General features: G+C 53.1%; 1 protein-coding gene across 3 annotated transcripts in view; it reads left to right on the forward strand.

The window, feature by feature from the left end:
- The window catches only part of DNAI1 (dynein axonemal intermediate chain 1), a 137,060-nt gene extending 113,046 nt beyond the window's left edge, over window positions 1-24,014 (forward strand). For all 3 annotated transcript variants that reach the window (XM_038170634.2, XM_072031379.1, XM_072031378.1), the window contains exon 20: window positions 23,744-24,014. In XM_038170634.2, the coding sequence (XP_038026562.1) occupies window positions 23,744-23,848 (105 nt within the window). In that variant the 3' untranslated portion in view covers window positions 23,849-24,014. The remainder of the gene's footprint in view (window positions 1-23,743) is intronic.
- Window positions 24,015-24,962: the final 948 nt, after the last annotated feature.

Genomic DNA, 24,962 nt, shown 5'->3' on the forward strand with positions numbered 1-24,962 from the left:
CTTTTCTCAAGTGACAGCAATGAGATGCAGATGCCTCTGTGAGTTGGTGAAGCCCCCTTTCCCACCCAGCCATGAGTGCCAGTCTTGCAGGATGCTGAACCTCTCCCACATGGTTCCTTTATTAGACTTTATGGGCTTCATCCAGACAGGAGCTGTATTGTTGTAAACACTGCATAATTTCTGAGCCCAAGTAATTCTCACAACCAGTTGTCCCTTGTTTAATGGAGCTTTTCCAGTTTCAGGCTTTTTAGAATTGAACCCAGAAAGCAATATCTCATGGTGATCATTTTTTATTTATATATCCCCAAAGGTTTTATATACTCTACCAGCCTACTGCATTAAGCAAGGTCTTTGGCAGGAAACTAATCACCCTGGTGTCAGTCCAGAGTGTTCTGACTGATTTTAAAAACATCCCTTCCGATGGACTCCACTGGAAGTGCAAATCTTCCTGTGCTGAGAGAGTACAGAAAACAAAGCCATGTGTTAGGGGGTGCAGGAGCTGTGGAGGATAGCGTCTCATAATATTCACGCTTTTAGATTTCCATCAAAACCACAACCGAGGTGTCAGGGCTGCTTTCAGCCTGACTCAGGACAAGTTTCCTAGTTGATTTACAAGTCCTGTCACTGGTCCTGGTTTCACAAGGGTTCACCAGTGGAGATGGGTCGCACACAGAAATGTGTCTGCTCTCCTCCACACACCCAGCAATGCTCTGCCGTGGCTCAGGATGAATTTGGATGTCTCCCTCCACTCCTGGTAGCCAGCAGCAGCCCTCCACACAGGTGCGAATGCTGCGGTCTCTTAAGATTCTTCCCCTTTACAAACTTTCTGGAAGGGAAATTGCATGTTCTTGACAAAGCAGTTTAAGCTGAGTTCAGGAGCAGCATAATCACCTGCTGCTGACCCTAAAGCAATAGGTACCATATCCCAGGCAATGCATAAATGGGATGGAAATGGACTCTGCTGCTCTGATGTTATTAAGCTATCTGTCTTCCACTTGCTTGGTTAGGCTTGCAGGGACACTAAACCCTGAATTAAATGTTTCCTCTACATGTGGAGAAAGAGAAGGGATGTTCAGGCAGTGTGTGCAGGTCCTCAGGATACAGCCAGCTCTTCTCCCAGCCAGTTCCTCAGTTTTCTGTGCTGTGAGCTGGGCACATCTTTGTGGTCAACGTGGCATCTGCCATGCCAAATGATGGTGACCAGGGCCCTGCAGCTGCTCAGCAGCTGTCAGAGGGTGTTTTAAAAGAGGGGGGTCAAGCCTTGGCAGAACAGGCAGCACCATCCGCTGCACCCTCCTGTCCACCTCCTTGCTGTGCCAGCACCAACCTCCATGTCCTTAGCTGCAAACCTCCAGCTGTACTTGCACGAGTACCACCTCGCTGTGGGGATCCAGATGCACTTTCAGGGTATTGATCCCAGCTCCTTTGAAGATCAAATCAGCGCACTCTTTAAGCCCTTACCCTGTGCAGTCTGCTTTCCTCTGTAAAATGTCTTAACTTCTCCCTCTTTCCTGCGAGTCCCCAGGGCTGAGTTAACAGCAGCAGAATATCCGTATGTTTTTAAGAGTGCAGAGGGTCCTTGCATCCTGGTTGTCTCCTTGCACATAGAGAAACCAGTGTGTGTCTGGGTCAATACCCGGGTACCCCCATCTGGCCTCTCCAGCACTTGATCCCTGCAGAGCCCTGGGGGGAAACCTGCCTGAAACCCAGGAGGAGAAGCCATGGATGGTGCTTCTGGAAGCACCAAACAAAGCATCAAACAAAGCATCTGTTAGCTCAGCTGCCCAGTCTTGTTTCCATCAGCTCCTGCAGAGATGGGAGGCCTTGCTGAGGCCTGGCAGAGCTTGGCATGCCAATGGGACAGGGCAGCCATGGGCTCATCCAGGTCCCACAGCCTCTCTGTTTCACACCACTGTCACAGGGGTTTGCCTATGAAGCTTCTCTGCCAGCTTCCCACACAGCTGGGACAGCTGCTTTTGACAGGTATGACTAGCAGACTAATCACCCTTTCTAGAGAGAGCTCTTAATAGCCACATGTCATTCCCAATCCTCTTTCTTCCCCTAAAAATAGACGTGGTGCTGTCTGCTCCATGTTCTGCAGATTCCTTGGCTGCTGCTGGGCTTCCAGGATAGGGCTCACAGAGGGAGACGGAGCTAATTTCATCCCAGTGGGATTTCAGCAGCTCTGAATTTATTCTGGTTTGCCTGTTAGTTAAAGCTGGTGGGGTGGATTAGTGGGAATCGGGAGGATCAGCACTCCCGGGTTCTCATCAGACCTTGGTTCATTCCTCTGTTCATGTCCTTGAGATGTAAGGGGAGGTTCAAAACCTCTGAAAATAATTCTCAGGGCTGATCTGCAGCTTAATTAGTTCATGTTTGTAAAACACTTTGGAATCTTTAAGGACTGTTATTTAATAGTCCAAGTTTTGCTGTCAGCAGCGGTACCACAGCCCTGTTTATGAGCACTTGGCAGAAATAAACCAACAGGGGAACTCTTTGAGAGCACTCAGGTAGCATTTTCAGAAGTGACTTTTCACCAAGACAGAGAGCAGCGGCTTCAAAAAATGCCTGCAACTCCCTGTGAGTTTTGGCCTCCTGGATCATTTAGTGGCATACAGGGACAGGTGCCCGTGATGCTGAGAGGAAGCTGGGGACAGGCACTTGTGCTGGGGGCACATCTGTGCACACACTGGGTAAGGAGTCTGCTTGTGCCGAGCAGAGCAAGTGTCCTGGCATCCTCACCCTGGTGGTTTGGGGACAGGAGCCTTCCCTAGCCCCACAGGCTGAGTGAGGTCTCTGGGGACGAGGACTTCTCAGTGCCTTGAGGCAGAGAGCTGTATTTCCATGGGGTGTGAGCCCGGCAAAGGCTTTCTGTGCCTGTTGCTCTTGTCCCTAGATAGTGTGAGGCTCTGGGGAGTCCTCTGGGAACGCACCACACAACTGCTAAGCACCAGCTCCAAGAGCCTGGAGTTTGGGGTCAAAGAGGCTTGAACCCAAACCTTGTGGGACGAGGAGCCACAAAGCAGAGCAGAGCTTGCTGGAGGTGGGTTTGCAATCAAGCTGCCACCAGTACAGTCCCACACTTGGCATGCCGAGCACGTATCTCCCCAGGCACCCCCCCTGCTTGGGCAGAAGGCTCATGACAACAGATACTCAGCGTCGTGGAGAGTCCTGGTGAAGCTGGTTTGGATCCTTCTGCTGAGAGCTCAGGGGTGGAGCAGGAATTCTTGCAGTATTTTAAGAAGCTGCACTAAGAACAAGTGGCTCTCTGCTGTCATCCAGGCCACTTCTGGACTCAAAGTGCTCCTTAAATATTGCAGCAGTCATTAGGCAAGAATTGTTTAACTAATAAAATATTGTTCCTAATTTGTAACAACCTTGGTGGTTGAGTTCACCCGAGGGAAGCATTGCTGGAAGAAGAATCGGTTTGGGGCAGAGCTGTTTAATTAGTAAGCCTTTCGGGTTTCGTTCCCGAAAAGAAATTAAAGCATTTTGTCATCACAGTCAGAAGAATGTAGTTGCTCGTGGGCCTTGGTTTGTTTTTTTTTTTTTAAAAAAAAAACAACACTGCTAAAATAGCCAGGCACAACCCATCAAGGCCAAAGGCAAAGAGGAGAGAATCAAAAAAATGTAAACTGTTTTTAGATATGTTGGGAGAGCACAGCAGAGTGGGAGAAGACAAGAAGGCGGGTCAAGGAAAGGTTCAAATACAGCATTTGCTGAGGCTGAGGAAAATTTCTTGGACAGTACCCAGGCTTGTGGCTAGGGAGGCAGCCAGCCTCTTGGTCCGATGCTCATCTTGGGTATTTATCTTGGATTATCTAGGATGATTAGCTAAGTCTCTGTTCCTGCTACTGGTTTCCACACCTCTGTCTCTGTCCCTCAGGGACAATCAGGTTGCTCCCAGACCGCAGATGCTGGCTGATGGGGTCAGGGCAGTGTGGGTGGGTGGGCAGGGAGCAGGGCTGCAGGGGAGCAGGGCAGACTGAGCCTTCCTGCCCATGTGTGTGTGCCATGCGCCTTGTCACACCAGCCAATATCCACGAGGAGAGTGTCTGAAATCTCTTCTTCAGCCCATCCCTACCAACACTGCCTCCACCGCTATCTGCTGGGGTCCCAGAAGCTGTTGGGGGATGAACTGGCTGGCACAGGGAGAGGAACACAAACTCCCTCCCTTCTGTCCTGGGATGTGCAACCCTGTGGGACTGCCTGTATTTACAGGAGCGAGTAATAGATTAGGTGCACCCTCCAAGGTCACATCAGTCCTGGACTGGCTTAGCACTCGGTTTAGCACTAGGGAAAGTACACTTTGTCCCCAGAGTTTTTCCTTCAGCAGCTCTGAAGCGCTGTCATTCTGTCTGAAAGAAGAGTGCTCACCTCCCCTTTCCAAATGGTTCAAGAGTCTTGTTCTTCTAGTGGTGTTATTCCCGGTCCTGCCGTTCTCATGCAAATGCTCCTCTGTCATTGGCATTCATGCAGCCGCCTCTGTGCAGCCTGAGTGACAGCAGGAGTTCCTCGTGTCTCTTCAGAGCTGGCTAATTGTGCAGTAGCCCAAGAGCACAGAGCTCAAGCAGTGCTGGAGGAATTCAGCACCGAGCACTGCTGTGCAGTTTGGCCCCCTGATACGGGGGCACACACAAATAAGCTCGCATCTCATAAAAAACTGACCTGCAGCTCGATGGCTTTGCTTCCTCTGAGGTCTGTAAATGCTTTTTGATTTCCTTTCAGTTCTTCCTCTGTTATTTAGGCTAGTCGCTGATAGCTGCTCTCTGTACTGCTAGGGGAAGAGCTGAGCACTGCAAGGTGGATCCAGGGACTTGCAAAACCCTACTTCAGCCCTTTCACAGCTTTCCGTGTTGCCTGCATGGGTCATTTAAGGACAGATGGTTTTGGCAACAAGGCACAACATCTCACAGATTGAGTAGGTACCAGTCTGCTTTGGGTCTGGAGCTTGCGCCTGTAAAACCCTCATTTTCTGGGGGTTCAGTCTCCCAGGGTGCTACAGGGATGCCCCAGGTCTCTGGCACCCTGCAGGCTGTGAGGGACTGGGGTGCTGTGGCCACGAGCTACACGTGCACTGTCCCTGGGAGAGGGTCAGGGCTCTCCATAAGAAAGCTGTGGCAGTCCCCCTGGGGAATGCATGCTGGCCCCAGCACACTCTGAGGTCAGCAAGAGTCTTGCACACTGCTTGTGTGCAACTTCTCACAGCGTGAGCAACACCGTTTGTGTCCTGTGGCCATTTTGCTACACAAACCTGTGACTCACAACTCGAAGTCCACAGAATCAAAAGCCTTTGGATATATATCTGTCTGGAGACCCTGCACATATCCACTTCGCACAGGAGAGTGGCTGTGTGGCACAAATCCAGCTGTCTGGGAGTGTTACATCACAGGTAAAAAGAGTTCTGGATCTTGGACAGACACATCACAACCTCAGACACCAGCACTGCCTGGAGAGCTAGCCCAAACAAGCCAGCAGAGTGGACCTAAGGGGCTTGAATCTTCTGTTGTTAAACCTTTTTTTCTTTATTTTCAGTGAAATAACTCTTGGCTCGCATCAAAGTGTGTGAAAGGAGGCAAGAGCTCTGTGTAGCAGCAGGATTGCTGAACCCCAAGGTCAAAGAGATGGGGGTCCTCTTCTTTTTGCTGCTCATGGCCATGCATCTCCAACCTTAATTTTGTTGTGTAATGTCACTTTCTGTGACCTCCCTGTTTGGCAGCTGGGGGAGAGAGGAGAGACATCAGCGTATTTACAGGTTATTTTAAGCTGAAGTCAATTCTCAGTGCTCAGGATGAAGCGTGTTTAGTATGTGAAATGGAAACACTGGCAATTGGAGCAAGAAAATGTCCCGTTTTAAGAAAATTCAATAGTACTTCTGAATTATTTCTAAAGTGCAAGTCTCATCCTGTGAGATGCTGAAGTGCTGCCTGGGGGATACTGCACATTGGCTGGGACTGGCTTTGACTTACTAGTTCCTCCTTTGAAGATCTGTATAACAAAAAGGTTGCCCGTGTTTGAAAGTGATGTAAGGCTGCTTCTTATTGCAATGCCAGGAGTTTGGAGAGAGGCTGGGGAAAGAGCTTGGGGGATTTTTTTTTTGTGATCAATAACAATCAAGTCACTGAACTAAACGTTCCTCTCCTGAAATAAATCTGGTATCTTTCCTCTGCGTTTGCTATTTTCTGGATATAACTGAAATCTGAATTTGGCCAAGCAAAATGGTTTCGGTGGTGCCTTATTTTACTCCTTCCCTTACGTTTTTCTGCGGTGGCAGAGTTATGTTGCTAGAAAAATGGCTTTGTGTGAAGGCTTTCCATCCTCTCCCTCCTGGACAGATTATGTCTGTACTTGGTGCCCACCACCCCCTCGCAGCCTGGGCTTTGCTCCTCCACAGCCCAAGGAGCACATCGCTCCCTGCCCTGGGAAATGCCTGAGACAAGAGAACGAGGAGCCCTGATTGACATCTTCAAAGGGATTTTTGGGGAGATCTGTGATTGCTTGAATGTGCCTGCTCAGCTTCCACAGCTCCTCAGAGCCTCTGCTTTCTCCCACACCTTGCAGAAAGCTGTTTGGCACCGAGGAGTGGGCACAGCATAGTGCTATGGCAGCCCCTCAGGCTGCTTGGCTCGCCTTTCCTCCACGTTTCTTTCTTTAGCTCTCCTCTGCGGGTTCCTTTCCGTGCACATGATTTAAATTTTCTCCAGAAAATCGGGGGATCCTTAGAAATCACCACTTCTTTATGTGAATGACAGCCCCTGAACAAAGGCAGGGCGAGCTCACGCCAGCTGGCGCCCCGTGGGAACGCGCTGCTCTCAAAGCGTGCCCTCGGCGGTGCCAGCGAGGGAGGTTTTTGGGGATGCTCTGATTCTCCCAGTCATAGCTGGGTCTGAGAGCAGGCCAGCCAGCCTGCAGCCTCTCCTGCTGAGGCTTTTGGTGCTTGGTCCCCTGCAGTGACTGATTACAGCTGCCTGCTGACAGGAGCAGCGGGGACGCTTGTCCTGCAGGTCGTCTGAGGGTGATTTGCTCTTTCTCCAGAGATCCCTGAGCAATTTCTGAGCGCTGGCTGTGCCGCAGGGATGTGGAGGAGGAAAGCTTGTGAGCTCAGCCCCTGAGCTGCAGGGTGCATTTGAAGGGCAAAGCGATGGCTTTTCATGAGGACGTGGTGCAAAGGCCTGGGAGACCTGGTCCTGGACCTGGCCTCTCTGTCTCCTAGGATGAGATGTGTCTCCTCTCCATTTTGAAGAGGGATGGGGACACTCATCCCCCCAGGAGCCAGGCTGTCCGAGCAGGAAGTATCCACAATCACCATGGATCTGCCTCCCTGCAGCCTCTCTTCTCCATGCATCCCTCCTGCTGAGTGCATCTGGGACACGTCTGATGCACTCATACCTCAGAAGAGGAGCTGGTGTTGGGGTGTGCTGATGGAGAACCCCTGTTCCACCAGGGCCTAGCAGCTGGGGATGTGTCCTGCCTCCCTGTGATGTCTGTCACAGGACAGTTGGGTGAAGGGACAGGCAGGGAGGAGCTGGCATCCCGTGGGTGTTCCGGCTATCAAAGCATAAATAATCCTGGGATGCAGGTGAGCAGCTCCCTGTTGGCTCTGCATTTCCACAGGGCCTGTTTGCACTGGTCACGCAGCTTAGGTGGAAAAGTGTAACTCATTCTTTCTAGGTTATGCCTGTGTGGTGTCCCGAGCACCTGAGGACACACTCAGCAGGGACAGCAAATGGGACACCGGCCTTTATTTGCAAGACCTGGCCCAGTCCTGTTTTTGCTTTGCTCCACAGCAATGCCCAAGGCAAGTGCAAAGCTCAGAGAGAGAGAGGGCTTTTACTCTTCTCCAAGCTCTTCAGCTTTTCATTGCTTGTGATATTGCATACCTTGTCCCTGGGCATCGTCTGGGCCTCCTGGGACAGCGTCCTTCCCTGCAGAGCCAGCCCAGTGGCATCTGCTGCAGTGACAAAGGCAGGAAATTTGACTCGACCTGGAGTGGGAAGGGATGTGGCTACAAGGACCAGCCTGGCGAATCCCTGTAACTCAAGCTGCTGCCAGAGCCCACCACGCTCTTCCTCAAGCAGCCTGCCTGGGTTGAAAAGAGCTGAGGCTGCCAGCGGAGACACAGAGGGCAGCTCTCTCCTGGGTGAGTGTGACTGTATGGCTGTAAAACACCCCAAACGCGTGGCTCTAAGATGCCCCTTGCTTGTGGATTTTATTTGCATGTTTCCTGAAGATTTACAGACCTCTGTGCCCTGCTGAACCTCTGGGACCCCGATAACAACCGTAGCACTGAGTTTATCAGCCAGCTCTGCTCCCAGCCCCTGCCAAGCCTCTCCCCAGCACGTGCTCGTGCCATCTACCAGCTCCCTGTGAAAGAAAAGAAAAGGAGACACCTGCGCCGCCAGGCAGGCCAAATAATGGCCCTTGCTCAAATTAATTTGATGGGCTCAATGGGGAATTGTTTAAATGAGAGAAGAGAAGAAATCGCAGATGAATAAAATGTCTCGCTGCTCACGGTGATGGAGCTGACGCAAAAGGATTATTTTTATCTCGTGGAGAAAAGGAAGAGAAGAGCTTTGCAAAGCCAAGAAGAGGGGCTGCCTCGCAGCCCTGCTGGCTGTGGGAGCTGCAGTCACAGCAGCTCCAAGGCTCTCCCCGAGGGGAGATGTTACCCTCACATTCATCCACTGTTCGTGGGATGCCATGTGCCGACTGTGCGGGGCTGTCTTAGGGCAAACTTCCCCTGTTTGTCTCCTACTCCCACCTCCTGCTTCTGATCCCACTGCTGCTGATGTGGGGAGAGCCTGAGCTCCTCACCCCCACGGGGTCCTGGTCAGCACAGAGACCTGTCCTACCTGGGCAGTGTGCTGGTCCTCATCTCCAGCCCCTTGGGCTGAAGTCCCCAAGGATTTTTGTTTTAACCCCCTGGACTATGTTCCAAGAGCTGTGCCCTCGCTGCGTGGTATCCCATGGGTCCTGTTCTCACGATGCCCTTCCCAGCACACAAGGATCATCTCACGTTCCTGGCCACGATGCTCCCATTTCTCTGTGGTGGGACAGCTCCGAGTGTTTCACAGCAGCACAGGAGTTCTGGATCCCATCTGGGTGGTTGTCTCTCTCCCCCCAGCCCTATCAGTAGGACACTCCTTCCCCACTGTCCTGTATTTGTGCAGGGACTTGTTCCTGCTCATGTGTAGTATCTTGCATTTGTCCCTGTTAAATCACCTGCAGGTTTTCCAGGCTACATCTCCGGCCTATCAAGGTCATTTCAAGTTCCAGCCCTGCCTTCCTGGACACCCGCAGCCTTCCCGTCTGTCCCAGTGCCTGAGCTCTAGCAGAAATGCTGACCAGATCCCCTGCAGACCAAGGAGCTGTGTGTGCAACACACGACACATCCCTCTGTGCTGGCAGCTCTGGGTACAGCTATTCAGCTGGGTCTTGCCAGCCTTCACCTGTTTTATCTTGGTCTTTTGTCTCACTTGCAGATCAGAATGTCAAAGCGGGCAGTAGCAAAGCCTTCCTGAAGTTGAGATAAATGGCGTCTGTGTCCTTCCTGTCCACAAGGCCTATTATGTTGTTGCGAAAAGAAATCAGATTGGTTCAGTGTGACTTATTTGGTACAAATCCGTGTTAGCTGTGATGCAGCTCCTTGCAGGCACTTACAACAGGTTGTTGGCTTGTTCCACTTGTCTTCTGAGAAGTGAGGTTAAGCTGGCGGGTTTGTGGTTCTCCTTTTTTTAGGACAGTTACAGCATTTGCCTTTTTCAGCTTTTCAATCCCTGTCATCCCCTGGTATTCCCCAGGACAAATGCTTCAGATTAAGCCCTTAAAGGAGAGCCACCTTCCCAAGGGGCTGGGGCTTTTGTAGCCACGATGGTCTAACACCATAAGCAAGCCAAAGCCTGTGGGCAGAGATAACACCCTTTATTAGACACACAAATATACCTGGGAAGAAAAGACAAGTGCACATGCCCTAAAGCTTGTCTTTTATTTTCCAGCTAGATATTAGTTGAGTTAATAAAAGGCATTTCCTCAGCCTGCCAGCCTGGGCTGAGCACACTAACTCGTGCCTTGTTCAGCTGGAGCTGAAGCCTGTACCTGTTGCTGGTATTGCTGCAATATCCTGAGGACTGGGGGCTGCAAGAAAGGAGAAGTGTGTCTGCCCAGGAGCATGGGTATGATGAGCACTGCCTGGTCTCTGCTTCTTATATTGCCTTGGTGTCAAAAGTGAGGCACCAAAACCAGAATGACCCGAAATACAGCCGTGAGACTGGAGGATGCTCACCCCCCTCCAGGATTAGGTCCCTGGCTTTGATCTGTGCTGAAGGAACCTGCTAAGCCAGGGAAAGGACCTCAAAGGCTCGCACTTTATCTGGCTTGGGCAAACCACAGGGCAGCCAGTGGGAGTGCAGGAAATTACTAATTTAGTGCCTTTCAAGTCACCAAAAAAAAAAAAAAAAAAAGCACTGGGGTTTGCTTCACAGTTAGAGTTCATAATCGAGCAGAGCCAGGGAGCAAAAGGCTTTTGGGCTGGGTTTCAATTACAACTGCTTGTTCGAGGGGAAAAGCTGTGCTCTGTAGAGCAGTTCCTTAGGGTGGGGATCCTGGGGTGGCTGTCGGGGACACAGCCTTGTAGAGGGGTCTGTAAGGGAAGGGCAAACTCCATCCCACTGCCCCCTGCCTATGTAGGGAAATTTGGTTGTTCACGGTGTTTGCACCCTGCTCATAGCCATGGGTGTGCTGCCAGGTGTGGTTTTTCGGAGGCTGGTGTCAGAGAGAATCTTTTGCAGCCAGACAGATCTTCATTTTAAGGCAAGGTTAGTCTGAGCTGTAACTCCCTAGGAGTTGGCTGAGTCCTGAAGCTCAAATCTGCATCTTGGAGACCTTGAGGACAGGCTCACACAAGCCAGCAAGGGCTTTTCTGTGGCCGGAGGGGAGCTGCAAGCATTATGGAGAGAGAGGCAGGAGCATTTGGCAAGGCAGAGGATGCTGTGAGCATGCGGCAGCACACCGGCTCCCAGGGCAGAGCTGAGGGCTGAGGTGATGCAGGTTGGGCTGGATTTCTTAGAAAAGCAACAAGAAACTGTGATGCCATCATCGCCTGCCTGCAAAGGAGGGAAGGGAGAGGGGTTGTCGGAGAGAGCTCCAGCTTTGGTTCATGTGTCTCTGAAATAGTTGCAGCATTTAAGGTCATGGGCAGAGCAGAGGTTTCCCAAGAGCGAAGCTGTTGTTTTCTCCTCTCCGTCCCTGCCCTTTACCCAGGTTGGATTCACTGGCAGGGGTTCAATGGAGAAGGTCCAGCCCTGTGTCCCCACGGGCTTTGCAGTGACAGCTTTTGCTTTCTGCAGGCTGCAGTGAAGCCACCCACTCGAGCTTGTCCCTGCTCCTCCCTGCGAGTAAGCAAAAGAGCTGCTAGACCCCAGAGTAAGTAAAATCCTCGGGCAGCCTGGGCTGAAAGGCACTACAGAAGTGCCAGACAGATGAGGTGTGGCTGAGGGAATTAGAGAAAACCTAAATGTTGCATCTGAGCAGTGTCTGCTTCTCGAGAAAGAGTTGCTTGTCTAACAACATGAGGCCTCGTAAACATCACCACATTCCCCGTGTACCAGCTGCTCACTTGGTGGGCTCCCAGCCTTGCTTGGCAAATACCATTTAAGTGGGTGACAAAACTGCTGCAAGACATTATTTATAGCCTGAAGGAACGGCCTGTCAGGTACAGGCCTGAGATGGACTATCTTTTAACGATAAACAGCGTGGTATTTTTGCTGATAGCTCCTGTTGATAGCATTGTCAGTGTCAGATGTGAGTCTTCCTGATGAGTAAATCGTGCTGGTGCCAGATGAACAGGTACCAGGGTGTTATTTTAACAACACCCGTCAGAGCACAGCCTCTGATGAGGCACAGCACCAGAGCACAGCAGCAGGGTGGTGTGGCTGGGATGTAAATCCCATGCAAATCGCCCTCGCGGCTCCAGGGTTGTGTCCTGGAACTGGAGAGGCTGGAAGAGGCTTAAAAGTCACAGAGGTAAGCATGAACTCCCAGTGTGACACTGAAACACAGAGCCAAACACAGCCTGGCAGAGAAGCAGCGTAATGGGATTTTGCAGCTGACTGCAGCTAAACAGATTCAAACAATGACCAGGGCGTACACACTTAGAGTGGGCACTGGCTTATCTGCATCCCTCAGACTCCTTCAAGTCAAAACCCCTTGTCTTGTGCTAGAAGATGTATTTTAGCTCCGAGAGGAGTCACTGGTGTGGTAAACTTACTGACTGAGGCTGTGTGGATCGTTCCTTAAAACCTGTTAAATCTATTTCTGCCTTTGGTCCTATTGAAATGATGTGAGACTGACGGGCAGCATTGCAGGGAGAGATTCACAGCTTTTATAAAGGGGAATTCACAGCTTGGAGCAGCCCAGGTAGCTCTATATGAAGAGATTTATGGACTCCTGAACTCTTCGGTTCTCTTGATGGTGGGTTATTTACTAGCTCATGTCAAAAAATCAAACTGTAAGCACTCAGAGATAACAAGGTGTTACCCTAACAGCGGGCATGGGTCTGTCAAGGACGAGACACATTAAATCAATGTTATCCCTTGTCTGCCATTGAAATAAGCCTGGTGGGGAGAGATATATTTGCCCCACATGTCTGGGGATCACATAAGCTCCCGTCTTAATTTATTTCAGGCTGGAGGTTTCCCACTTGTCAGTAAGCACAGGGAAACTGTCCGCACCTTCTCATCCCTGGGGTGTCATCTCTCAAAGACTCTTAACCCAGCTTTTTCCCGTGTCCTTTTGCCATCTGCCTCAGGTTCCAGCTTCCCATGGGTTTTCTCCACTGCTTCCCAATCATCTTTGGAAGATCTCTTTCCTCCCTTTTCCCCTCTAACACAGACAACCGGTCTGTACAGCTGCCTACAGCCTTTGCATACCCTGGGAGGAGAGAGCTGGGGATCTTGTCCCTTCATACCGTGTGCCAGGGGCTGGGAATTGCCTCACTGAGGACTGGATCACACCAGTCCTGGCACTATGTACAACATATGAATAAGAGAACATTTGCTTAGAAATGCTGTCAGCAGTAAGGTGTACATATCTATTCAATATATCGATTCAATATATACTTGGCAATGAAGAGCATCCTGAGTTCACAGAGCCACAGACGCATTCAGGCTGGAAGGGATGCTGGGGGGCTCTAGTCCAAGCCCAGCTCAGCTCTAAGGTCAGACAAGGTTGCTCAGGGCTTATTCTAGTCCTGAAAACCTCCAAGGCTGGGTGCTCCACAGCCTGTTCAAGTGTTTGACTGTGGACGAAAACATCCTTATGTTAAGCTAGAGCCTTCCCTGTTCCAGCTGATGGCTGTTATGTCTCATTCTCCTGCTGTGCACTGCTGTAAAGACTTTGGCTCTATCTTCTTGATATCCTTCTCCTGGGTTCTAGTGGGCTCTTGTTTACCCCAAAGCCATCTCTTCTCCAGGCTGAGCAAGCCCAGCTCATTCAGTGCCTCCTCAGGTGCTCCAGCCCCCAGCCATCTTGGTAGTCTCTGCTGGGATCTGGTTTATTGATATCTCATTTCGGGGTGAGCTACCTTCTGCCTCTCTTCCCTTAAGTGAAACTGGGACTCTCCCATCCATTAGCAGAAAAGGAAGGTTTTTACAATCTGTTTCTCATCATCAGGGCCAGAGAGCAGAAGACAGCACAGCCATCATCTCCTTGTCTTACTTCTTTCCTCCTCGGGAAGCTCCTTTCCTTTTTTTCCAGTGACTGAGTTATGTGGCAACACATAGCACCGGAGACAGGAGGTGAGAAAGGTTCAGCCTCTTCCCTTCCTCCCACCTCCTGAAGCTTCTGTCATTAGCACTCACCTGGTGTTTCTTAATTAGCACATTCTGCCTGCCTGTGCTGTAGCCTTCTGGAGAAAATCCACCAAAGCTTTATCCATTGTATGACACGATGTACTGAACCTTTAGACTTCTTACCAGGCTGACAGCTTTTCTTACGCCATAGCATTACACAGGGGTTGAGTGTCATTAGCACCCTCAGACCCTGCAGCCTTCGTGGGCTTTACGTGTCTCTCCTGATGGTGAGTGCGTGGCTGAGCTAAGCCAGATGGTTTTATTCATCCCAGGAGCAAAAGGCTGAAAAATCACCCCAAAAAAGCAGTTGCCAGGGGTTCACCCTCAGCCTGGGATGGTATTTCAGGGCAGCCTGCAGGTTTGGGGCTGGATGTTGTCCTCACTGGCATCTCAACCTCTCCATTCATACCTTGGATGGTCTAGCAGAGAGTCCACGTACAGTCTTGGGAGGGACTGGAAGCACAGAGGGCTTAAAGGTTTTAGAAGACTTGGATTTAAAGGTTTTAGAAGATCAGATTCCTGCATGACCTCAAAACACTGGAGGGATGGACTGAAATCAAGACCTGGGCTGTGCTGCACGGTTTCACACGTTGGCTGTGCTCACATCACACACCTCCAGGCCAGGACCTGCTGTTGCAACTCATCGTGGACTCCAACAGGGTGTGATTTCAGCGGGGAGAGCGGTGAGAGTTTGGCTTGTGCTGTGTTCACCACAATAGCATCCAAGCCCCAGGTGATCACACAGGAAGCATTGCATTTGTCTATAGCTAAATCAGGGGAGGCTGGAATAAATCAGCTCTGTTATGGGTTCTCTGCTGCTCTCGCTGGATTTCTGGCTGGCTGGCTCATTTACAGACGGTTGCTGGGGAAGTTAAATTACAAGCAATAACCATTCACAACGATCCAGGCTTCTTAAGGGTTTTACAGGCTAGGGAAGGGCTGGCAGTATTTCCCCAGTTACCTTCTTCTCACTTTCAGAGCAATTGCAGCACTCACTTTGGGATTTTATGCATCTTTATGGCAAATGGGGTGTTAATGAAGGTATAATTACTGGAATTAAATTTGGATTTAATTTTCTGAGCACAAATGGCCACTTTCTGTCTTTCTTTTGTTCCGCGCTTGGTTACCAGCTGTGAAAACATCTCCTTTCAGGATTGTTCTTGGTGCAGAGGCATTTGCGCAGTGCCGGGCATGCAGTGAAGCAATGGGCTCGACCCCTGCTGGGCTGTGTTTCACCCAGCTCTCAAATGATGCCAAGCACTTCCCGGCAGCAAGAGGGATGAGCATGATCAGCAAAGTGCCTGGAGAAGGCACCGTGTTCCCTTGGCATTTGTGGTGTGTCCGTCTCACAGCGTTTACCCACAGGATCCACATGGTTAACTGTTCTGCTGGAGAAGCAGTGGGATACAGGGGGCTGCCACGACTTTATTTCTACCAAGCAATTGTTTCCACTATTCCTCTGGGTCAGTTATGCGTGTCCTGATGGAGAAGAACAATTCTGGTTATCATCTAGAGGCGTTTTGAAACATCACCAGGTTCTTGTTCAATTTTTACTGCTTCTTCCCAGACCTGCAGCGTGGCTGGGTTTTGGGGAGCTCCTCATGCCAGGACAATACCCGGAGGATCCATGCTTGGACTTAGCTCGGAACAGAAACAAGAGGGCCTGGGGAGAAGTGAGCCCTCCTGAGATAAGCTGACCATGAGACTGAGCGGTGGGGGAATTACCCTGGGAGGTGCTCACCTGAAGGTCCCTAATGACTTCTGCATCATTTTCATCACAGCCTGCCTTTGTTTTACAATACTGTGTTGTGAAGAAGCTCCGTTGGTTTCAGCAGCTCGCTGAGCAGATGGATTGAAGTGGTCTATAGCAGTGAAGTAATTGTGTTTTGGTACAACAGAGGCACACCAGGGAGCACGTAAGATCAACTCAGGTGCAGCATCCTGGTCAGCAACCCAAATCAAAGAGCAGTTCAGGGAAATCACCCGTGGGCACGCTGACTGTGCTGTTGGCAGCATGGGCAGTCGCTGTGAATAACCCCCTGGTTTTAGGAGGTGGCGTTGAATTGGCTTCTCCCAGGGCCAGTTCCTGCCTCGGGTATGCATTAGCATCAGCGAGATTGATTACTGCTTGCATCTCCCTTCTACTTCAGTTATAATTGAGGCAGCAATATATGCACGGAGCAATTAGATTTTAATAATGCTTTTCTAAGCAGGATGTCAAGGAGCTTAGTAGAGGGACTTGGACTGGAGTCAGTTCAGCAGCTTAAGATGGGATTGTCATTAAAATGACTGCCTCCTGCCTGAGCAGCTGACCTGAACACAGGATCCAGGTCTGCTTTTTTAGGCAGGGTGCACCTCATCCTTGCCTGCAGACCTTATCCAGGAGCCCCTGTGCTCCTGGGTCTCTGGTGCATATGGAATCTGGGTCTGCTGCTGGGACAGGAGCACCTCCGGTCCTGGCCCCATCGACATCCCCATCACTGTACCCAGGAGCTGACATTGAGCTCTGCCATGGGATGCTTCCCTCAGAGCAGTTGTTGGTTGGGTTGAGGATTTATTCAGGGCAGCTCTGCTCATCTCCAGAGGTGTCTCCCTGCAGGAGAAGTGCTCCACAGATGCCCCTGCCCCTGGAGCTGCCACCGGCACATCGCTGGCTTTCTCCTGCTTGTTTCATCCTGTCTGCTTCTGGCTGATACAAGCTTCCCGGGCCCCACATTTGCAAACAGCCTGAGGTGAATCCTCTTCTTTGCACAGCTCTTCCTCAGACCCTTACGGGCAGCCGAGTGCCACTGGGTCAGTGTGACTGCAAACGGGGAGGGGGTGACAGGGGTAACACAGCCCCAACACCACTGCTGCTGCATGCGTGGCAGCGGGCAGCGAGGAGCATCCCCCACCATGCAGCACCGTGCAGAGCTGATCTGCAGGAGATCGACACCAGCAAAGCTCCTAATCAGGAACTCGCAGGACACCGGGGTGTTTTACAGCTGAGCCTCGTCTGTCTTGGGGCAGGAAGGGATTTCTCAGCTGCTGTAACAGGGCCAGGTCCCAGGGAAGAGAAACAGCTTTAACCATGGTGCTTCCCATGCTTGTCTTGTGTCCAGCTTCTCACTGATCACTTCTAAGCCCTGATTTGCATGCTGTGGGGTAACTCAGTCCCAGAAAGAGACTTTGCCTGACCTTCCACATTGTGCAGAGTAAGCACGTAGCTGGTTTTTGGATCTGTGAGTGTTTGTGTAGCATCTGTAATTTGCCGGGCTGTTTCCTCTGCAGCAGGCAAGGAAAATCTGTGCAGGTCCTTTAATTTGTGACAAATGGGAGACACGGTCTGAAATAAACAGGATACACTTCAGTGAGGATGGAGGCAAAATACCAGGGGAGGGGAAGGAAACAGGAATAATTGAGCAGGGATATTTGCAGGAAAAGACCCCAGACACCTGCCAGCAGTGCCCTGCCGTAGCAAAGGTGACGTATGGGAGAGCACGGGCAAGAGAGGGGCAAGCAGGACACGTGAGCTGATCCTTCCTCAGCTCCAGTTTGGGGCACCGTGCCTGAAATACCTGGTGAGCAGGCGAGCAGCAAGGGCAAGGTGGCCAGCAAGAGGCTGGAAGCTGGGGGAGCAGGGGGGCATGCACCCCAAAGAGGTGCTGGGCTGGCGGGGTGAGGAAGGCAGCAAAAGGCTGATGGAAAGGGATTTACAGGCGTGAAAGAGACGTGCTGATATCCACTGCCAGGAGATGGGCTGGCAGCACCATCCCTGGAGGTTTTCAAAAGAAATGGGCACGCAGGTGATGGGAGCAGAGCGTGAAAGCACAGCGCTGGGGGCACGTTGTGCCTGCACCCCGAGGAACGGGTCAAGCGCTGGGCAGGCGTCTGTCAGGAGCAATTTAAAGGCAGCCACGGACCGGGGCGGACTGGTGGGCGCTGGAGGGCTTCTCCTAGCCCTGCTCCAGCGATGCTGTGATTTAACTGAAACCTACACACGAGGACGTGTTGTCGGGCTGACACAATTGTTCACGCGGTTGAAATATCTGGTGCTATTTCTGGAGCATCCCCGAGTTCAAGTGCAGTCACGGAGAGCAGGGGAGAGGAGGGAGCACTGTGGCCTGGCATGCTGCAAACCCGGCTCTTTCAGTGCGACGGTATCAATTGAAATACATCCTCCGTGCCATTGGCATTTAATGTTATTAAATATCTGGCATCTGGGAGTGAAGACATTTATTTTCACTTCTATTTATAGCAAAGCTCAGTTCCCAATGTACTTGTATTTATCCAGAGCGGAGTATATTCACACGCTGTCATGTTAGTAGCAAACAAGAATACATTTTTGTTGCAAATATTTCCGTGAGTTATACTAAAAGCCTAATGTGACAAAAGTTACAAAGAAAATGTGTTAAGAGAGCAGTAGCAGCTGGACTTTCTTAAGGCAGTTAAAAGGCGTTCGCAGAGGATGTGTGTTAGAGAAAGAGGGATTTGGACAGAAACAACCCCGACTTTTGAAAATGTAGTGTTGGTGCAACGGCAAGTGATCTCTTGTGATGTTGTGCTCTGCGAGATAACAGGGTATGGGAAGAATGGCACATCCACAGCCTTGTTTGGTTGCTTTTATTGAAGTCTAATCCACAACAGCTTACTGAGCCATCATGCAAAGACACCAAAGTGGAGCTGAAAAAAAAGAAAGGAAAGAGAGATGCTGGCTGATAAGGAAGCGGTGCCGTGCAGCTGAGGGTGCTACCTGCCAGCTGGCATCGGGGTTTGTGGCTGAGGACTGCCGGGCTCGTGCATTTAGGTTTCACTGCAATTGCAGGAATATTTGGTGTAGAGCTAGAAGCCACAGCACCTCCTGCCCAGTGGTTTGTGGGGACAAGCCCAATTAAAACCAGTTCTAGCTCCTTCCTCCCTGCTGCTTGTGCTGAGAGATCCCACAGCTGGATGCCAGGCGCTGGTGCCCCGCAAAGAGAGGCAAAGAAAGGGCCTCCCCTTGCCTCTGCCCCTTCCAGTGGTGGTTTGCAGCACCAGGACTCCCTGTGCTGGAGGTAAAAGCTTTGGGGCTCTTGACATCCTTTTAGTCCCTTTACAAAGCTTATACAGGTCAAGTCCGGCTAATTACCTTGCACACTGAGCACAGAGTGGTTTTTCTCAGTGCTTAGTGCTAAATCTGAGAACTGATACGACTGAAAATCACTTCCACGAGCCTTGTGAGGAGTTTGTCATCTCCCCATCTCCACCTCTTCAAGGTGGCTTCTCAGTGACCAAGGGTGATTGATGCCTGAGGACAAAGCTGGTCTCCATCACACACACGCACAGCTTGTGGCCGAATTGTCCCCATGGCTGACAAAACCCAGTGTGCTCCTGTAGGAGCAGAGCGCCTGTTGCTCGCCTTGGCCACGCTTACCAAGGTTTCCTGCACAGCAGCTAAATGAGGACTTCTTGGGGCTATATTTAGGTGCCCAAATTAGTGGTGTGTGAGGCATTGCGTATGGCTCTGGAGTTACCGAGAACACGGAGCGCTCTGCATGGCTGAAAGCCCAATTTCTTCATCTGCCCAAAGAGCAAAGCCTGGGACTAATCCTTCCTTAGCCTGCAGCTGCTCATGGTCTTGCTCATCTTGTGCCTCGCGGTGCCATCCTTTGCTCGGCCAGAAGGCACTGTGAGGGGAATGAGCCAAGCTGTGGGGTCCCAGCCTGCCTCTGGCAGAGTGGATGTGGTGACAGAGCCCTCCTGCATGGCTGTGGCTGAAAATTTGACCTGGCTTTTAGCTCTCTGCTGCTGCAGAGCCTGGCCTTCCCACCTCATTCTCTCCCCTCTTGCGTGTTGGTAAGGCAGGCACCCACCACGAGACACAGGTGCCCCCTGCGTTTCTCCACGGTCCCTCTGGTGCACACCTGGGATGCTCCCAGCCTCTTCCAGGTCCGATCCGAATTTAAAACCAGCAGCACAGCTTTTAGCTGAAGCTGGCAGGACGAGCATTTTGGGGCCATAGCCCAGCTTGTCCAGCACCTCGGTGTGGGAAGCAGAAAGCGATCCTGTGTGGCCGCTGATCCTGCGTGGTTGCTGATGTCTGAGCAACCCAGCCATCCCCTGGGCTTTTCTGCCAGCTTCACTCCCTGCAAGCAGAACATTTCCTGCGTCATTTATTTCCAAAGAGGAGCAAAATAAGCCTAAATCCTTATCTCCAGTCTGTCAGCTAATCCTTCTGTGGGCCAGGAGCAACGCTGGCAGATCGGGCTGTGAGTGTAACCTGAGGCTCTCCGCGGCGTTGCTGCTGCCTGCGAACGGCACCTGGAGAGCCCCAAAGTGGCCCTGGCACCGGCGTCATCCCCAGCTTAGCCTAAGTGGGCTCCAGCTTCACCTGCAACACCAGAGCTTGCTGTAGGGCCGTGGTGGGGAAGTTTTGGAAGGGTTCAGAGCTGTAGGGTGTTTCGTGTCCCTTCCGTGCCTGTTTGGTTGGCGGCCCCAGGTGAGGAAAATCTTGCTGTGTTCACAAAGGAGTTTAGGTTTCTTTGTTCTTCCCAACTCCAGGGAAGGCTCCAGGGAGGTCTCTTCTCTGCTCTCATCCACTGAATTCTTTGATCCTGTCACTGATGAGGTCAAAGAAAGGTCTTCTCCAGAAGCAAGGCACCTCTGAACACCTGGCAGACCGTGCGCCCCTTCCCATTGAGGGTAATAAGGCTGGGGGGTTTGGACAGCCCCATCGGTGGCTTCCTGAAGCTCCTCACCCCCTTCTAGATCAGCCTGTAAGAGTTTAAACCCTCTTTGCACATGTCCTAGGTCACTGGGATGTTTAGCAAAGTGGCCGGACCCTGTGCCAACACAGCTGTGCCCAGAAATCCCGTCCTGCCAGGAGCAGCAGGGACTGGGAGCACTGGGGTCACGTCGGCAGCGGGGCAGGGCCAGGCTGGTGCCCCTTGGCCAGGACGCAGTAGGGCAGGGTCCCCTCGGCTCCTGGGGAGGTTACGGGGAATTTTCCACTCGTGCTCGTGCCAGCATGGTTGACTTTCTCGCTACTTTAAAACATAAACATGTTTTGCTTTGTTTAATCGAAACCGCGCAGCAGATGTTTTATGATTATTCCACCAATGGGAAAAGAAAAAAAAAACGGAGGCTGGGAAGTGCCAGCACCATGAGTTTTATGGGAGGGTTTTAATAACTTGGCGGCTTACTGCTCAGCGAGGGAACGAGGGTGGCAGCCAAGGCGCAGCGACTCCAGCCTCAGTGACCCCCGTGTCCTGGCCACAGAGCTCAGCGAGTGCCAGCATGGGGAGCGCTGGGGCGACGGGGTTGGGTGCCTCAAATGGCCACTCCTTGTCCTTGTCCTCGTGCTTATCCTCACCCTGTGGGTCCCGCTTTGCTTTCAGCATCAGCACCCGCCTCTGGGGCCGTGAGGACCTGCTGGTCCACGCTGCGATGGGGCCAGGCACCCCCTGCCTCAGTTTCCCTCCCAGCACAAGGCAGAGCTCCAGCACAGGGGTCTCCTCCCATCCCCAGCTCCCCGGGGCTGTGTCCCAGCGGTGGGACAGGGTCTGTCCCCGTGCAGAGCCAGCCAGGCTGTGACACATCCTCCATCACGGTTTCCTCTGAGCGCATTTCGCTCTCTTGCTGGGAAATGTTAACAACAAAATCAATGCGAATGCTGCTGCCAGCGGCTCCAGTGCCTGTTTGATGAGCTCCTCGGGGACAGACCTCCCGTGTAAGCTCAGCCCTACATCTGTCGGCTCCAAGGGGGGGAAGCTCTGCCCCAGCTCCCTTTTGGCTCCTGGTGAGCCCCCAGGATGCGGTGTGAGCAGGGGGCAGGTGGAGGACAGACCCCATGAGTGCATCATCGCCCTCCATCAGGACGGAGGGGACCTTTAGGGTCGCAGCCACATGGGTGGTGATGTTTCCCCTCACTTCTGCTCTGAGAAGCCCTGCTCCACGGAGGCTCGAGGCGGGTGAATCCCATGGGTTTGCAGGAAGATGCCACGTGCACTGAGGTGGGTGCCGTGTCTGCGGGGCTATCGGCCAGCCTGCAGCCACGTGGCTGGCCCGGCTCACGCACACAGTCACCCTGAGGGAAGGGCAGGTGGAAGGAAGCCTCATCCCATCCCAGTGCTCCCCAGAAGGCATTATAATTTTCCTCCTCTGTGTCATCCCGCTTGCCTGGTGATTTGGCATTAAACCAGGGCTCTGGTTCGGTTACGGCTCATTACTGGCTGGCGTGTGACTTGGTTGCAGCTTTGTCAGCAGCACCAGAGGAGACGAGCTGGCCTCCGGACCAGGGCTTCAGAGACAGGTCAGCGACAAGGAGCTGAGCCTTAACCTCAGAGATACCTGCAGGGTGTCAGCCAGGGACCCTCGCTGCTGCTGGGGATGGCAGCAGGGACATCTTCAGCTTCCCCTTCTCCCAGCTCTCGCTCCTTTCTCTCATCCCACGGCCCCATGCACGGTGCTGAGCGCGACGCGGGGTGCCAAAGGGAGCGTTTTGCACGCAGGCAGACAGCAAAGCAGCTTTTCTGCGCAGATAGCTCAGTCCTGAAATACCCCGAGCAGCTGTGTTTATCCCAACGCTCCTGCTTAGCGAGATGCTCGGCGCTGACGTGGGCCGTGAGCACAAACATCGCTCCGAGCGCCCGGACCCGAGCTGCCGAGGGCGTTGCTCACTTAGTGGAGTTAATGCAAACCAGCCCCGGCCTTGGGATGCGAGCTGTGGACCTGGCACTTAAAAACAACCCGGACTTGTTCCTGCACTTGGAGGCTTTCATCTCGGGAGCAGAGGGGTTTCCAAGTGCCCCGTTCACACCAGCAGTGCTTGCACCACAAGTTGCCCTCTCCTCAGCCTAAGGAAGCCTCTGCTAGGGTGTGCTGGGCTGGGGTGGGAGAGCCCCAGGGATGCCTCAGGGTCTTCCTTCCCCTCAATTTTCTCCTCTCCTAGAGAAAAGCACCGAAGGCCTTGTTAATGCCTTGGCTTGACAAGTGGGGGAGTCGCAGGGTGCAGATGGCTCCGTTTTCCTGCCTGCCCCGTGGCAGGGGTGCTCCTGCACGGGCTCTCTCCCCATCATCTGCTTGGAGAGGGGACTTGGGAAGCTGCACGTCCCTGTGTGCGTATCCAAACTGCCCCAGCTCTCTTCCAGCAAGGGAAAACTCCTGCTGCCTTTAACGCAGCCCACTTTTGCTAGAGAAACAGAGAAATCCCTGCAGCTCCATGCACAATTTTCTCTTTGTTGTGCCCCAGCGTTTTTTTTTTTCCCCCAGAACTGAAGGAAGAAGCAAGTTTGTAATCGCTGCACTGGGGGCCGTCAGAGGAGCTGATTGAGCAAGAGGAGAACTGATCTTTTCTAAGCAAGGAGAGCAGGAAGCAGGCAGCCGCCTTGCTTGGGCACCGTGCACAGCTCCCTTGGCCTCCCCAGAGCATCCCTGCACAGCGGCCGTGTTCTGGGGCTGCCAGGAGCAGGCAGGGGGCTCTCTGCCCCCAGACCCAGCTGGTGATGTTCCCCCTTGCTGTGCCTGGGGACCCGTGCCACCTCTCCAGCTCCCCGGTGTGTCAGGATGCCCAGCTCTCCTTTACCAGCCCCTCACTTAGCCTCGTGTGACATTTGATTTCTGGGGTGCTCGCAGACGAGCTCCACATCCCCGGAGCAGGGACCCCAAACCCAAGGCGAGAGCCCGAGGGCTGGCCAAGGGGGCGGCTGAGAACTGAGGGCGGCTGAGGGCAGATGCGGCGAGGAGAGCTTCGTGGTGCCACAGCTCGCCCGGCTGCGTGCTGCAAGGGCTGAAACGGCTCGGAGTTTTAGGGACGTTTTTGTCACCTCTGAGCACAACAGGGACGCGCCATCCCGTGGGAGGCTCGGTGAGGAACTGGCCTCATGTCTCCTCTGGGGTAGGGTCTCTCACAGCTCTTCCTCTCCTTCCTCTGCCTGCAGGAGAAGAAAGGCCAGGTGGTGAAGAAGGGCCCGGAGGTGGAAATCGCGAAGCTGGACAAGCTGCTGAACCTGGTGAGGGAGCCGGAGGGCACGGCGGGGAAGTGAGCGCTGAGAGCCACGGCCATGCCGGGCACCAGGGCCGGCGAACAAACCCGGCTTTGAGCAGCGGCTGCTTGGCATGCGAGCCGTGGGCCCCGCTCCGCCTGCTCTTTGTAGAGCCCGAGCACTCGGTCTCTGTGCCCAGACAAATAAAGAGAGCTGCTGAAAGGCCGGCAGCGTGCCGTTGTCCCTGGGGACAGCAGCCCCTCCCTGTGCTCGGGTCCCCGAAGCCGCGCTCGATTTTTTCCCATCCGTGTCCATGCTTGCACCCACTGAGAGACCCACAGAGGCAGGAGAGGTGCCTCCAGCCCCGGTAAAACCTTGAATTTATTTATTTTTAATGGGTCCCACTATTTTGGGGTGGCCAGCAGGTGTCTGGAGACCTCACCCTGCGGTGGCAGAGGGATGTGCCATCACTGGGGCCGGGGCATCGCAGTGGCTGCTCCGAGGAGCCGGCTCCCCGACGACCACGGGCACGGCCGGGCTTTGCAGAGCCCTCCCAGCGCTCCGGCACGTTGCGGCAGAGGGATTAAGCTGCTACGTGGCTGTGGTGGCAGCAGGAGCCGCGGTGGCCTCGCTGCATGCTGATGAGCAGGGACAGGGCTGTCACCGCGGGAGCCTTGCGCACAGACACCGGGAGCGGGGACCGGCGGCGTGCGGGCAGCAGCGGGTGTCCCCGTCCCCTCAGCTGGCCAGCGGCCCCTGCCAGCATCCTGCACCCCGTGACGTGAGGACACGGGTTGGAAACTCCTCTGCCACCAGCACCAGGGCTGGGGCTGCTCGCTGCTGGCAGCCACGTGCCCCCAGCCCGGCCAGGTTTGTCACCACACATTTTAAGGCCACAGAAAGGGTGCAGGAAGAGCCTGTCCTCGTCACAGCCACACAGCGAAGTGCCCGGTCACTGGTCCCGGGACACCCACACAGAGCTGTGGGCAGGACACGAGGCCTCCCCGTGACGTCCCTGGTGGTCCCCGTGCTGCAGCGGGCGCAGGGCAGAGCTCACAGACGCCTCCTGGGTCCTACGGCTGGTTTATTAGTCTAGTAAAAACACGACTGCAAAGGGATGTTAGCTACACCTGACACGGGAAGGAACCAGGGGCTTCGCCAGGCCTGGCCAAGC

Source organism: Anas platyrhynchos, chromosome Z (genome assembly GCF_047663525.1).
Source record: "Anas platyrhynchos isolate ZD024472 breed Pekin duck chromosome Z, IASCAAS_PekinDuck_T2T, whole genome shotgun sequence".
Lineage (NCBI taxonomy): Eukaryota > Metazoa > Chordata > Aves > Anseriformes > Anatidae > Anas > Anas platyrhynchos.